Below are 16,536 nucleotides of genomic sequence, written 5' to 3'. Positions count from 1 at the left end.
ACAACAGTTCATTTAGTTACCATTCGAAGTTAAAATGGCACTGGAAAAAAAAGACTTGTGACCATTTTTCACTCTTATGACCGTTGCAGCATCCCTCTGGTCACATGATCAAAATTCAGATTATTCAGAGTCAACCTTGAGCCTGGTGAGATTTGAACTGCCAAATTGTAGGCAGCTGGCAGTCAATTAGGTATGTTTAGCCTATTGAAGTGAAGGATTAGGGGGAAAACATGATACCTTCAAAGCAGTGGTGAAATCCTCCAAGGTTTGCCACTGGTTTGCTGCCCGTGCATGTGCGGTGTGCCCCAAATGTGCACTGTGCACACGTATGCACAGTGTGTGCCTAATGTGCGCTGTGCGTGAAAAAAGGCTTAAGGTAAGTAGAACAGCATGGGGGGGGAGAACAGCTGTGCTGCATGATTTAGGATATAAATCGTGCAGCACAGCTGATCGTCAGAAATACCGGAGCATTTTTTAAACTACTGGTTCACCCAAACTGGTAGCTTTTTTAACTACCGGTTTGCCTGAACTGGTAGCTTTTTTTACTACCGGTTCGCCCAAACTGGTAGTTTTTATTACTACCAGTTCGTTCGAACTGGTGCGAACCGGTAGCATTTCACTCCTGCTTCAAAGGCTGTCCCAGGGAAGAGGGTGTCGATTTATCCTCCAAAGCAGAGGGGTCTCCAGCCTTGGCAACTTTAAGACTTGTGGACTTCAACTTGAGGACCCAGTTTGTGGGGGCAATAAGCTGACTTTGTATAAATATACAAAAGGATGAAGGCTATTGCTGAGCACATTGTAAGCCGCCCTGAGTCTTCGGAGAAGGGCGGCATATAAATCAAATTAAAAAAAAAAAAAAAAAACTCAGCAAAGCTGGCTGAGGAACTCTGGGAGTTGAAGTCCACAAGTCTTAAAGTTGCCAAGGCTGGAGACCCCTGCTCCAGGGAGAATCCAATCTGGAAATAAGGAGGAATTTCCTGACAACGAGAACAATTAATCAGTGGAACAGCTTGTCTCAGAGTTGTGGGTGCTCCATCACTGGAGGATTTCAACAAAAGATTGGATAGCCATTTGTTTGGGATGGTAAAAGGACTCCTTGCCAGTTTCTGGCAAAAAAAAAAAAAAAGCAACCCTCATTGGGTATAATTGGTTCACTTAACAACCATTGCATTTGCTTAATGACCTGAAAATAACGTGATAGAATTGAGGGACCAGCCATGTGGTGACCTGCTTAATGACCATCACAATTTAGGACTGTATTTGCAGGCTCAATTACTGTCATCGAGAGATAGGGACATTTATTTTGTTTATTAAATAGATTTATATGGCCGTACAACTCACACCGCAACTCCGGGAGGCCCGCCTTTTCCATGCCAACGAATGGGATGGGGTCATCCAGAACCAACTGTTAACCAAACGGAACCGTATACCAAACCAAAGATTGGCACATTTATAGACAGCGTATTAAGCGAACCCAGCAAACACAGAAAATTAGATTAGAAATAAATATCCAGTAAACGATGATTAATCATTAACGTGTCATGTGAACACAGCTATTGAATGTAAAAAAGCAGGAAGAGAATAGGGTGTAGGCGGATGGCAGTCAGTCTTCAGTGTAACAGGATCTATGACAAGCCTCTGTGACTCTTTGACAAGGTTGCTTAGCTTTCCTTGCCTCTCAGTCCTACCATTTTATCTCTGTTGAAGGAAATTTCATTTTGAAGGATGAAATAAAATAATAACTTTTTTTTTTAATTTGATTTATATGCCGCCCTTCTCCGGAGACTCAGGGCGGCTTACAGTGTGCTAAGCAATAGCCTTCATCCTTTTGTACATTTATACAAAGTCAGCTTATTGCCCCCACAAACTGGGTCCTCAATTTATCTTGCCCCATCTCCCAGAAAGTTTTTATGATACGTTTCCTAAACAGGTAGCCAGCATAGCTGGGGTATTTTTTTTGCTAACCTCTCATATTTTTTACTTCTGAGATTTGATGCCCAATTAATTACCTAATAATGGCAGAGTTTCTAGTGATTTTAAAAAAGTGCAGCCTCCGAAATTTCCCCACCCTTTAGAAGTTAAGTCTCTCAAAGAGCTAGACAGCATTTCTCGAGACGTATGTAACATTTCCAAACAGGAGATGGTGGAAATATAATTAGAACATATAACATAATTACGAAAGCAGTGCAAATAATTGCTTTCATAATAAAGGTGCAGTCCTCCTCAGAGCTGAAATAACGGAGTGCTTTTATCTCTTTAAAAATTCTGTGCTATAGGTTAAATATATATATACAGGTAGTCCTCGATTTACAACAGTTCATTTAGTTACCATTCGAAGTTACAATGGCACTGGAAAAAAAAGACTTGTGACCATTTTTCACTCTTATGACCGTTGCAGCATCCCTCTGGTCACATGATCAAAATTCAGATTATTTATTAATTCAATTTGCATGCCGCCCCTCTCCGAAGATTCAGGGCGGATGCTTGACAACTGACTCATATTTATGATGGTTGCAGTGTCCCGGAGTCATGTGATCGCATTTTGTGACCTTCTGACCAGCAAAGTCTGTGGGGAAGCCAGGTTCACTTAACAACCGTGTTACTAACTTATCAAATGCAATGATTCACTTAGCAACTGTGGCAAGAAAGGTTGTAAAATGGGGGAAAATTCACTTAACAAATGTCTCGCTTAACAACAGAAATTCTGGGCTCCATTGTGATTGTAAATCAGGTATTACCTGTATGTTCTTCTTGAGAAGTATCATATTTTTTGCACTATAGGACACACTTTTTCCTCCTCAAAAAGTGGGTGGAAATGTCTGTGCGTCTTACAGAGCAAATATTGTGGCGGAGGGAGGGGAGTTGGTGCGGCGGAGTTTGCTGCTACTGCCATTCACTGCCACCAGGGAACACTGGAGCTTTCACTGCCAAGCAGCTGATCGGCAGTTGGATCAGCCTCCGGAATACTGCTGATCAGCTGTTCTAGGCGGCGGAAATTGCCACTGCCAATTGCCATTGCCAAATGGCGGCGATAGGCGGCGGCAAATGGCAGTGGCAGTGATAGGTGGCAGCAATCCCCGCCGCCTAGAACAGCTGATCGGCGGTATTCCGGGAAACCAATCCAACCACCAATCCGCTGCTCAATAGCAAAGGGTCCAGTGTTCCCTGGCGGCGGCAGCAGCTCAGCGCAGTTGACCGGTGGTGGGTTCAATGGAGTGGAGCCCTGACGAGCCACGTGCTGCGGTTGCAATAACATTCTGAAGCTGACCAGGCTGTTTGCTGCAAGAACACTAGCCAGATGAATACTGGATGGATGCTGGAAGGCAGAGGCAGATTTTTTTTTTCTTGTTTTACTCCTCTAAAGCTAATATGCGTCTTATGATCCAGTGCGTCTTATAGTGCGAAAAATACGGTATGTAACATTTCCAAACAGCAGGTTTCCCCATTGCTTTGAGGAAGGCCCCTCAACAACAACAAAATAAGGAAGGTCATTAAGGATGGGATTCAGCTGCATCCTAAAAAACATGAAAAAAGTCTGGTTTTCAGCTTGAACATGGAACCAAGGCAGCATTGGTTGTGCCAGGTGAGAATCTTTGTTAGGACCTAGAGCAGAACACACATCCTCCTCCTTCGGGAGCCTCTCCTTGGCCTTCGGAATTACTGATTACCTACAAGAATTGGGGGCTGTAGTGCTTATAGTGCAGTGATGGCGAACCTTTTCGGGACCGAGTGCCCAAACCGGAACACGCATGTATGTGCATGCGCCAGAGTACTGGTAACTTGAAGACCAGCTGGCTGGTGCGTACATGGCTGTTTTGTAGTCTGTTTCCCAGCCATTTTTGGGGCCGTTTTCAGGCCATTTTCCGAGCCGTTTTTGGCCGGTTTTTTGGAGCCAAAAACGGCCCAGAAAATGGCCTGGTTTTTGGTCGTTTTCAGGCTGTTTTCCATCACCCGCAAAGACCACCTATCCAGCGCACATGTGGATGACGGAAACCAGAAGAGCAGCTGGCGACAGTGTGCGTGTCCACAGGACTCTGCATGCCACCTCTGGCATGCGTGCCATAGGTTCGCCACCACGGTTATAGTGTGTTCTGTACCTTCCTCGGTGGATAACTACAGTTTTGGAAGGAGGATACCGATCAAGCCAGTAATGGCTCTCATGTGGAGCCCACAGAGGTCCTCTTTTCTCCACTGCTAGAGCTCCTCCAGAAGTTGGGGGAGAGGCATCTTCAATGTGCTGATGATACTCAGCATTATATATGATGTTCAGCATTATATTATACATTGTGTGCAGTATCCCTGTTCACCCAAGGAGCTAGATATTTGACATAACAAAAAGAGGCGTTCATCTCTTTACAACCAGTGAGTTTTGCTTCACCACAGCTCCGCCACTGATGGTACCGAATGTGGTCATGCAAACTTTGCAATTTGCTTGTGCATCGTGGGTTTACATGTCTGGATGATGGAGTGGCTGCTGGGTGACTCCCAAGGCCCACAGAACAATGTCTGTATATAGAGTCTAAGAACATTGGGTTAACTTTCATGAATGGACATTACTATAAGCTAGTTCCCAGAAGTTTGTGTTAGCATTTCAGTTTTCTTTTTTTATTAGTTTATGATATAAAATACAAAAATGCAAAAGCAAATAGTAGGGGGGGAAAGGGGAGGGAAAGGGGAAGGGAGAAATGTAGAAAAGAAAAGAGAAAAGAAAAAAAAGCATTGACTTCCAATTCCCTTTGGGTGCAGTAGAATAAGACAGTAACATCAAACCTCAACTTTTTACTTTTACCTAATAATATAAACTAGCCATTTCTACAACAAATCTACCTAATCAATAAAGCTCAAAATCAAAGTTTCATTCTCCCCCCCCCCCTCCCGGAGCACAAAGTCCAGAACCGGTTTCCAAGTAGAAACAAACGTACTTGTGTTTTTTTCCTTTGATCAAAGCAATTTGGCCATCTCTGCTAACTCCATCCACTTTTGCAGCCGTTCATCCATTGTAGAGTTTGAAGCATTTCAATTTTCAAAGATGGAACAGAAATCAAAGTCTTTGTTCCTTTTTTTTTTCCCCCAACAGAGGAAACGAAGCAGGTTTTGAGGCTGAGTTTAACGGAGTTCTCGCTTCCCAAATTCTACTTGCTGTTTGGAATTAGCAAAGTGAAATCGGCAGCAGTCATTGCATTCCGATCCAGCTATCGGGACCGGTCATTCTCTCCTGGGTCCTATGAGAGAGAAACATTCGCATTGACATCTCTGGAAACAGTCACAGAAGCATTGCTGGAAATTATGGAGGTATGGCAAGGACGTCACGATACGAGTGTACCAGCATGAGTAAAATATTAGGGTTGCAAAAAATATGTAATTTGTAGATAATTCAAGTAGCCCTTTAGAACATCGGTTATGGCAAGGGCATATTTTACACACAGCACAGATCAGAGTTAAGATTGCATTGACATGTTTTAAGATGGGTTTTTTCCCCCCATGTATAATGTTTTTATGATAGGAAATAAAAAAAGAAAATATTAAATTAATCTGATTGAGAACTTGCGCTAGCTCACAATCTAGTCCATGTATACAGCAGAATAAAGTGGTGGAATGGATTTTACACATCAGGAAAGGGATCATATTTTTAAGGTTTTAAGCAAATTCCTTGCAAAAGTAAAATAAATATACATAAAGAAAAAGGATTTAGCCCAGACTGTTTCCTGATACATATGCCGAATGTATAAACGTGGATTAGGGTATTGTTTTCATGTGGTAGAGCGTTCAAAAATCAGCCTTTCCCACACTAACGCCGTGTAGTCTGTTTTCCTATCTTAAAATTCAACTGTCATTTCCTCTTGCTGAAATAGATGTCTATTATGTATGCATGACTAAGTAAAAGTGTGCATGGGTCTGTGTGTATGTGTATGAAAAAGAGAGAAAGAGAGGTGGGGGTAGAAACTGTAAATTATTTTCTGTCTCTAGGGGTCTGAGAATAGACACTTAACTAGTAGTATGGACTACAGTATGGACTACAGCCACACTCACCGGTTACATACAGGTAGTCCTCAATTTAGGAGAACAATTGAGGGGTCCTTGGTGCTCTCTGACAACACACAGTTCAGCAATTAGGTCATAAGTCGTTGCAGTCATTAAGTGAGATGCTCAAGTGATCATCTCACTCAACAACTGCAATCCCAGCTCTCCCCATTGCAGTCATTCAGCGTCTACTTGGATTGTTAAGTGGATGGAGCAAAATATCTGCCTGCAGACGTGGGTCAGGCAGTTCCCCTCCATGTGCAGAAGGGAACTGCAGTGCTGGACTGATCTTCATGATCCAGGTTTCTCTTCTCCAGCCTAACGCTGAAGTTCCCCTCCCTTCCATGGCAGAAAGGAACTCTGACTCGAAGTCCATGCAGAATTTTGGCATGGAACATTTGCACCATTGGGTGTTTGTGCCGGCCCCTAATAGCAAGAGGCAATTCTCTCATTTCTGGGGACTGGCTGTAAAGACCCCGCGTTGCAGACGTTTCGTTTAGAAATATTTCAGGAGGGACTTTTTCACCCAGTCTCCTTGGGGAAGGCGGCACAATGGCTAAGCAGTTAAGATGCTGGGCTTATTGGCTGGAAAGCCGACAGCCCGCATTCGAGACCGGAGTATCATGCCACAGGATGAGCTCCCGTCCTCACCCTAGCTCCTGCCCACCTAGTAGTTTGAAAGCATGCAAATGCGAGTAGATAAATAAGTACCACTTTGGTGGGAATGTAACAGTGCTCTGCAACATCATGTTGGCCACGTGACCATGGAAACATCTTTAGACAGTGCTGTCTCAATGGCCCTTGAAACGGGGATGTGCACTACCCCCTATAGCAGTGATCGCTAACCCTTTTGCCATCGCGTGCCAAAAGCGGGGGGAGCACGGTGTGTGTGTGTCACACACCCATAATTCTATGTGCCCCGCCCCTGTGCATGCACACGCGCGCCCCCCGCACTCCCCCCGCTTTTGGCAAACGATGGCACGGTGGGCCTGGTAGGCCCGGTTTTTGCTCTCCCCAGGCTCCAGAGCCTCTCTAGGAGCCTGGGGAAGGCGGAAACTGCCTTCCCCATCCCCCGGAGGCCCTCCAGAAGCCAAAAACGGCCCGTTTGCAAACTTCTGGAAGTTGGCAACTGAGTCGTTTCTGGCCTCCGGAGGGCCTCCACAGGGAAGGGGGGGCATTTTCTGGGGAAGCCAGCAGGGAAAGTGGCACGTGTGAGATCACACATGATTAAAAGGCACTCGGCAACCCACCGTAAGTGCAGACGGGTTGCCCAGTGCCCAAATCGCAATCACGTAACCGGTGGGGGGTGGGGGGGGTGCTGTAACAGTTGTAACTTTGGGCACAGGTCATAAGTCCCTCTGACGCAGTTGTAATTTTGAACAGTCTCTGAATGAATGGGCACTAAGTGAGGACTGTTTGAATTGTTTAAGGCTGTCAGCAGAAAAAATAAATAAAGAGAAGATGGGTGTTATTTTTCAGTTCCTGGAGTGTGTGAATACAAAACCACAATTGTCCCTGTCCCAGAAATGCTCACTTTCGGTTGAGTAAATGCTTTAATACGACATAATCAGAACATCTGACCTTTTGATTTTCCTGCAGGCGTGCATGAGAGATATCCCAACCTGCAAATGGCTTGACCAGTGGACAGAACTAGCTCAGAAGTAGGTCATGTTGCCCTAAACCACAAACTCTGCCTGGGTTACTTTATTACTTCCACTTTATGTTTGAGGCACTTTCATTGGTGTTTTTATTCCAGCAGGCTTTTAATTACTGGCTTTCTTCCTTGACAGGTTTGCATTCCAGTATAATCCCTCCCTCCAGCCAAGAGCCCTTGTGGTCTTCGGTTGCATTAGCAAACGGGTGTCACATGGACAGATAAAACAAATCATCCGGATTCTGAGCAAGGTGTGTCTTTCGGTTTTGTTCTTGCCGTAACTTACTTTCTTTTCTTCCTCCTGCATTTGCATACAGGTAGCCCTTGATTTATGATCACAGTCGGGACCAGAATTTCCAATATTACGCAAGACAGTTCACGCCCAATTTTATGAGGGTTTGTGGAGGTTTTTTTTGCCATGGTTAAACAGATCATTGTAGTTGTTAAGTGAATCGTGTAGTTGTTAAATGAATCCGGCTTCCCCCAGTGACTTTGCTTGGCAAATGCTGGATTGGAAGGTCCCAAATGGCGGTCACGTGACCTCGATATGCTGCAACCGTCGTAAATACATGCCGGTTACCAAATTTTGATTACATGACTGGGGGATGTGACAACAGTCATAAGTGCAAGGACTGATTGTAAGTGATTTTTTTTCCAGTGCCATTATAACTTTGAATGATCACTAAACGAATGCTTTTAAGTTGAGGACCAATTGTACTGAATTTTACACTGAGTGGAACAGGTGTTTTTTTTCCCTCCTCATTCTGTTGAGAACCAGAAATTTTAGTAGGCTGTATTGTAGAAAATTAAATGGAATGGCACCATTTAAAGTCTGGTTTTTATAATAATGCAAGGCTATACTGGACCAAAAGCCTCTCTCCTATCCCTGAAACCCAGCTCCAGTCCTCCAGGCAATGTCAGTGCAATATTATAAATGCATCAGGGTGAAGTCAAAGCAAACTTTTAGGGACATGCAGTTTTAGGGAGTGTTCCCAGTGGTGGGATTCAGCCGATTTGGGCGAACTGGTAGTTAAATTGCTGACTGGCCCCTCCTTGCCCTGCCCCTTCCAGGAGTCCCCACGCACCCCATTTTGGCTCCGAGGTAAGTGCAGGGAAACCTACTAGGCCCAAAACAGAGCATGGGCAGCACTCGGCCTCCTTCATCCCCTGGGAGCAAAAACGGGCCACTGGGGGGGGACGCATTTATCCTCCCGTGGCCCGTTTTCGCTACCAGGAGGCTTCAGGCAGGCCTGGTAGGCCCAAAATGGGGCACGGGGGGCAGTGGCCTGTTTTTGCTCCCAGGGGATGAAGGAGGCCAAGTGCTGTCTGTCACACCTCCTGGGCACGGCCACCATGGCCATGCCCATCCAGCCGGTCATTAGGGCAGAGAACCAGTTGTTAAATTATTTGAATCCCACCACTGAGTGTTCCTCACAGTCCCCTTAGCCTTTTGCTACTCAAATAATAAAGGGCCAGTGAGAAAGGTTAAGGAATGATCAAGTCTATAATAGAGAAGGCCGGTCTCCTGCAACTCTGCCTTTTCCTCAGATCATTGAGGCTGCCTCTTGTACAGGTAATCCTCAACGCCCAACAGTTCATTTAATGACTATTCGAAGGTACGATGACACTGAAAAAAAACCCTTCTGACCATTTTTCATACTTAACAACCGTTCAGTGTCTCCATGGTCACATGATCAAAATTTGGACGCTTGGCAGCTGACTCGTATTGATGACAGTTGCAGTGTCCCAGGGTCACGTGATGACCTTTTGTGACCTTCTGACCACTAAAGTCAATGGGGAAGGCAGATTCGCTCAACAACTGTGTTACTAACTTAACAACAGCAGTGATTCACTTAACAACAATGGCAGGAAAGGTCGTAAAATGGGGCAAAACTCACTTAACAGATATCTCACTGAGCAACAAACATGGGGCTCTATTGTGGTCATAAGTTGAGGACTATCTGTATAGCATCCCACGAAACTGTTTGGGGCCGCACAAATGCAAATTGTGTAATTAGATCAACTCACAGTTGGAAGTAAAACCTAATGAACTTTTAATAAATATCCAGTGCTGATCATCTTCGACACCATGTACTAAATCTCATTTCATACATTCACCCGCACACTCAGAGAGACCACTAGATACTAAAATACTAAATTTTTCCCTCATTTTATGCAGAGAGAGGGAGAGATTGTTTTTTTCCAATTGTGTTTTATTTCAGGAGTCTCCAACCTTGGCAACTTTAAGCCTCGGTGGATTTCAACTCCCAGAATTGAAAGTTGCCAAGGCTTAAAGTTGCCAAGGTTGGAGACCCCTGTTTTATTTGGTCCCACTCGTAATGCTTTTTCATTCCCTGAGCTTAATGTACACAAGTGGGAACATGCTAGCCAGGTATATATTGATAGAACAGATAAACTAAAAAAAGAGGATGAAGGTTTCTCATCATGGGATTGGAGCTTTTGGTTAACTAGGAAGAAATGTGTCATGGAGAAGAATCAAGGCAGAAGTGAAGTGCAAGCAATTTTTTTTTTTCAATCAGCATAGAAGGAGATAAAAATAGAGGCTAGAGAACGTAGAAGGCGAAGTGAAACTTCTGTAGTCTTAATGGCTCCAGGTCCAGGAAAAGCAAGGCAAAAACAAAAACACTCCTTTTATCAGAGGCATCCGTGATTGACTGAGGAACGAGGAAACTAAGACCATAATGTGAAAGGAGAACCCACATCTGCAGGGATTAAAAATCAGTGTAAACAAGCTGATATTACTTTGATTTTTTTTTTAACCAATGACAGGGTCTGGAGAGCTGCTTGAAGGGGCCGGACAACTACAACAGCCAAGTTCTGATAGAGGCCACCGTCATAGCCCTGACTAAGCTCCAGCCACTCCTCAATAAGGTAAACTGGTAGGGTCCCCAGCAGCTCGTTCTGTGTGGCCCTGTGGCAGAGGTGGGCTTCACATAATTTAACAACCGGTTTGCCCCAGCACCGAAAATGTGAGCGCGCCCTAAACAGGATGGCATAGCACCAGGACGGCTGGGTCACAACTATCGATTCACCCGAACTGGTCCGAACCAGCTAAATCCCACCCCTGTGCCTGTGGGCAGGAAAAGAGGGTGACTCCATTGTTCGGGATAAATGTTAGAATAATCCAAGTGAAGGGATGTTTGGAAGCCGTATTTTTAACCTGTTCCTTATTGCTCACTAGCAAATCTTGAAAATCTTAACCAATGATTTATTAGATTACTAGAGATCCTGAAGGATTAGAGGTATCCCTTTGCTGGGTCTGTCCGTTCCCCCCCACCATTCCCTTCAGTCTCTTCGTGACTTCCTGATTCTCGGCAATTCAGTCCAAACCACAGTTTCCAGTTCTGTTTATAGAGTCTTTGCCTTCATTGACTTGCGATTGATTTGGCCACATTCAGAGAAGAAGAAGTGGGAGGAGAAGAAGGAAGGTTTATTCCAAGGAAGTTTTGTTTTCTAAAAGGCAACTGGACTTTCTTTCTTTCTTTTATTATTTCTTTTATTAATCATATTTCTATGCCGCCCACTCTCCGAGGACTCTGGGCGACTTACAACAATCGACAGTATACTAAATAGCATATTGCCCCCAACAATCTGGGTCCTTATTTTACCACCTCGGAAGGATGGAAGGCTGAGTCAACCTTGAGCCGGTGAGATTTGATCTGCTGATCTGCTGAACTAGCAGTCAGCTGAAGTAGCTGCAGTACAGCACTCTAACCACTGCGCCACCTCGGCTCTTCTTGGTTTCTTGGATGAGAAGCGCAATGTTTTCAGAGAAAAAGTCAAGGAAGTCCAGTTGCCTTTTGGAAAAAAGGATCTTTGGAACAATGCCTTCACATGTCAGTGAAGGCAAAGCACTCTTGACCAGGATGATTGAGAATCTCCATGGACATGAAGTTACAACTACCCTACACAAAAGAGTGGGAGGCAGAGTGTAGGGTGGTTCCTCTCTTAAGGAATCCTATCTAGTGAGACCAAGAAGTAGGGCCTTCTCCCTGGCGGCTCCCTCCCTTGAAATTCTTGGAACATCATCCCTGTGAAGATAAGACCACCTTGACATTCTTTCAAGGGCCTTGAAGACATGGTTCTGCCAGCAGGCTTGGGGACCCCAGGGTGATACGGAGCCCCTCAGGTGGTTGGTTTGATGGTTGTCACACGGGGGTTTACTGGGTTTTGTATTTGAGGTCTTCTGGAGTCACCGTGAGTGAGTTGGGTAGCCATGTCAATTTTCCTAAAAAAAAATATGCCTGACGCAGCTTCATGGGCAATATGAAGGGGCAACCTGCTCATATAGTCATCTGCCCAAAGTTGTTGTTTTCATAGAACCTGTGGTACAGATCTTAGTCTTTCTCTCTAAGTATGTCTGTACATTGTTAGCATGGCCTAAATCTCAACAGTTTATTTTGGCTGTGGGTATAAATTTGGAAGGCTGTTTATGGAAACACCAACCCAAAGAATGAGAGAATGATAGCAGCAGCTACCAGTCATCAGTTGAAGTCCCTGTAGAATAAAACTGTCAAGCCACCTTATGATCATCCCATCCAGACTGGGTCAAGTGTCCATGTCCAGCCTACCTTGTTTTTTACCCATGGTTCCTTGGAGTCTGGAGATTGTGTGCGTGCCAGATGCATCCAGTTTTCTGGACACAAGAAATATGTGACTTTTTGTTTAGTATCTTTCCCAGCGGAACAAATGTGCTGTGGGGTCCTTGGAGCTCTCTGAGCTTGGTGGTTTTCTTCCAGACGTTTCATTACCACGTCACTAATGATGTTACTTAGTGTGGCAACGAAACGTCTGCAAGAAAACCACCAAGCTCAGGGAGCACCAAGGACCCCGCAGTTCAACCCTAAATTACAAATATTCCCTTCTATCAAAATGATGTGCTCCAGTTCTGTCATTTTATTCCCCTCTTTCTGTTTAGGACTCCCCTATGCACAAGGTACTGTTTTGGGTGGCCATGGCCGTTCTACAGCTGGACGAGGTCAATCTGTATTCCGCAGGCACGGCTTTACTTGAGCAGAACCTACACACTCTGGACAACCTCCGGGTGTTTAATGATAAAGTAAGCAAACCATTTCCCAGAACACACAAAGAACAAAAGAAAGCATGAATGTTCTCTTAATGTGGTTGTAATATGCGTCATCTTTTCACCAATGGTGAATCAGTTTTGAAAAAATGTGAGCTTCTTCCTTGTTGAAAAGTAGCTTGAGTTTTGAGACTGTAATGTTGTTTGAGTTTCAAGAAATGAGATTTTAATTTTACGGCGCCCAGGGTTATTTTTAATATCCCAGCAGTATTACAAGCGCTGTCATAAGATTAGGTGATGCATGCTAAAATTGACCAGTAGAGCTGCAGACTAAAATAGAACATGGAAGACAAAAGCACAGACAAATAGATCTTGGACGCACCCACCTTATGCTGTTTTTTTCCCCCAGAGATATTTTTAGACTGCTTCAAATCAGAACTTGTGTTCTTTGTTTGCTTTTGATTTCTTGTGAGATGTAATTCCAACCACCTTAGCTCACTTTTTATGTACTACCAAGGCTAACGTGTCTTGCTCAACAAGCAACAGTTTATCCCAAAGTGCTTTTTCAAGAGGCAACTATACTTTCTTGTTTTTCTTTGAAGATGTTTTGCTTCTCATCCAAGAAGCTTCTTCAGCTCTGACTGGATGGTGGGGAATGGAAGGATTTATACTCCTTGCAGACACCTGGTCATTTGCATTTTTTTAGAGAGCCATTGATCGCACTTGGAGGTTTATCTGTGTCCTCAGGGTCACCTGAGTAGTGCAAATGGGTGTGGAGCCTTCTTGGAACTGCTGAAAGGGCTGTGTTGTAGACTGGAGATAGATGATGTTGTATGTATCCCCACCCCTGTGTTGAGAAAGGGCTGTTAATTTTGACATAGATGACCTCTTTGACCTCTCTTTCAAACCAGTGGTCCAAAATGTGGACTTTGCTGTTTTCAAAAGAGTGGCTTTTTTCTTTTAAATGCAGATGGACTGTTGAATCTTCTCCTGATGGGTTTGTTCTCCTACGTTTTGCCATGCGTTTGTGAAGTGATTGTTTTGTTTCCCCAATGCACAGATTTGCACATGTCTCACTGCATTGTACTGCATATATCACGTTGTTCAGTTTGTGTCTTGGGGTGGACAAGCTTCTGCCTTAGTGTATTCTTGGTTTGAAAGTGTACATGTATGTTATGTTGGTTGAAAATCCTCCTGAACTGTTCACATATTCTTGCAACAAATGGAATGTGTTCATTTTCATCTTCCATCTTCAAAGAAAAACCAGAAAGTCCAGTTGCCTCTTGAAAAAGCATCTTTTGGACAACCATGATCTGCGTGACTGTGAATCTCCATAGACACAAAGCCACACTTTAAGAATATTTTGGTCTTATCTGTGAATCCAGCCAAAGACTGTTCAAAAGTTCTTATGTTTTTTAAACCCTGGTTTATAAAATAAAACATAGTGGATATGTTCACACAATCTTTTCCAGGAACCACCAAGAACACTCCCACCAATATTGGTTGGGTAATGAAGTGTCTGCAAGAAAACAACCAAGCTTAGAGAGCACCAAGTACTCCTCCATTCACACTTCGCAGCCCAGGGGTGCTGCTGAAAAAGGAAACCCTACTTACCGTACTTTTCAGAGTATAAGACACACTCCCCCCCCCCCAACTAAAAGAGGGTAGAAATGTTGGTGTGTCTTATACACCGAATACAGCCATTTTTGGCCTCTCGAAACCCCGCCCTGCGCGTCCCATTTTTGCGAAAAACAGGCCCATTTTTGTCCTCCCAACCCCCCCCCCATAGGTCGCGTTGTTGCCCTCCCCAGCCCCCAGGAACACTCTGCAAGTCTCCCAAACCCTCTGTAGCCCCTGTTTTTGTGAAAAACAGGCCTGTTTTTTGCAAAAACGGGACACGCAGAGGGTTTGGGAGGCCTGCAGAATGTTCCTGGGGGCTGGGGAGGGCAAAATCGTTTTTTTTTTTTTCTTGTTTACCTCTTCAAAATCTTGGTGCGTCTTATACTCCAGTGCGTCTTATAATGTTTTTAATTTTTCAATGTCTTTTTATAATGATTTTTTAAATGTATTGTGAGCTGCCCTGAGTCTTCGGAGAGGGGCGGCATATAAATTTAATTAATTAAATTAAATTAAATTAAATTAAATTAAATTAAATTAAATTAAATTAAATTAAATTAAATTAAATTAAATAATTAAATTAAATTAATTAAATTAAATTAAATTAAATTAAATTAAATTAAATAAATTAAATTAAATTAAATTAAATTAAATTAAATTAAATTAAATTAAATTAAATTATTAAATTAAATTATAGTCTGAAAAATATGGTAATTACTTGTGAGTGTTTTTTGAATCCCAAACTGTTATTTGCAATCCTTGTTTATTCCGGATACAGAGTGGATTCCACAGGAAGACTTAGCGCATTGTAAGCCGCCCTGAGTCTCCGGAGAAGGGCGGCATATAAATCAAATTAAAAAAAAAAAAAAGAGAGAGAGAGAGAACCTAAATAGCTCAGAGCTGAACTGTGGAATCCTTGGTTCTCTCTGTGCTTGGTGTCCGCTGATGATGTTGAGTAATGAAATACCTGTATGCAAACAACCAAGCTCAGAGAACACCAAGATCTCCACAGTTTAGACCTGGGCTACAAATATTTTATTCTTTTGAGTTGCTTGATGAGTGACCTACCTGGAATGAATCGAGATGAAGCGTGGGTCTTTTTCTGACTTGAATGTCTGATGCCTGTATGTTGGCCTCTTCCCGGACAGAGCCCCGAGGAAGTCTTCATGGAGATCAGGAGGCCTCTAGAGTGGCACTGTAAGCAGATGGATCATTTTGTGGGACTCAATTTCAACTCCAACTTCAACTTTGCACTTGTGGGACATCTGCTAAAAGGTAGGAAGGCAATGCGGTGGTTTAATTTTCTTGCTGTCATGCCCTGTCAACTGTACACAACAGCATTGTTTGTGGTAGGAATTCTGTATACTGTGCGTATGAATTGCCTCAGAAGAGGACCCTAGAGCACTTTAGAGTTCCTCGAAGGGGAACAGAAGATACTGAAGAGAGAGGCTGGAGAGGGAAAGAGAGAAAAAAAACACCCCTAGAATTAATAGGCTGAAAGGAACTTTTGTGATAGAAACTGAGATGCACTTCAGGAAAAGACATAGTTTTCACAGACAAAAGCCCTGGTTTGAGACTTGGGTCATTTGTGCAAAGGGGAGAGCTGTTTATTGTTCAAGAGTTGTTTCTGGATTACAAAGGGAAATTGTTGCTATGTGTTAGAGGCCGAAGTGATTGCCCACTTTTCTCCTCCTTGTGCCTTGCTTTAGAATTCAAGATGGTAGAATAGATTGTTCTCTTTCAGATTTTTTTTTTCTTGCATTCAATCGTGTCCGATTCTCAAAGACTGCCTCAGCAAGTCCTTGCAGTGTTCTTGGCAAGGTTTTTCAGAAGTGGTTTGCCATCGCCTCTTTCCTAGGGCCAACAGAGAGCGACTGGCCAAGATCAGCCAGCTGACTTTGTGCTTAAAGCGGGACTAGAACTCACAGCCTCCCAGTTTCTAGCCCGATGCCTTAACCAGTATATCAAACCTAGTCCTCACTCTTTCAGATTGCATATAGAAAAACAAATTAGTGAAAAAATATATGTAAATGTAAATAAAGAAGTAGCATCACAAGATACTGGCTAGAGTGGACTTTTTCCCTCTAAACTGCTAATTTTCTGCTTTCAAGGAGGAATTGCACTTAGAAATCATTCTGGTTTTCCCATCTTGTAGTGTAGTGGCCTCGCATTCTCTTGGGATTGATGTGACATACCCCCT

At 43.6% G+C, this 16,536-nt stretch overlaps 1 protein-coding gene across 1 annotated transcript in view; it reads left to right on the top strand.

Annotated features, from left to right (window-relative positions):
• NF1 (neurofibromin 1) overlaps positions 1–16,536 on the top strand; it is a 246,119-nt gene that overhangs the window by 200,555 nt on the left and 29,028 nt on the right. Inside the window, exons 43-48 of the mRNA XM_070932037.1 lie at positions 5,078–5,292; positions 7,621–7,682; positions 7,812–7,926; positions 10,466–10,567; positions 12,615–12,755; positions 15,485–15,611. Of these exons, the coding sequence (XP_070788138.1) occupies positions 5,078–5,292; positions 7,621–7,682; positions 7,812–7,926; positions 10,466–10,567; positions 12,615–12,755; positions 15,485–15,611 (762 nt within the window). The remainder of the gene's footprint in view (positions 1–5,077; positions 5,293–7,620; positions 7,683–7,811; positions 7,927–10,465; positions 10,568–12,614; positions 12,756–15,484; positions 15,612–16,536) is intronic.

The sequence above is a fragment of the Pituophis catenifer genome, unplaced genomic scaffold (genome assembly GCF_029215685.1).
Source record: "Pituophis catenifer annectens isolate HBS135680 unplaced genomic scaffold, rPitCat1.0.hap2 SCAF_1, whole genome shotgun sequence".
Lineage (NCBI taxonomy): Eukaryota > Metazoa > Chordata > Lepidosauria > Squamata > Colubridae > Pituophis > Pituophis catenifer.
This window is presented reverse-complemented; position numbering and strand designations above follow the sequence as displayed.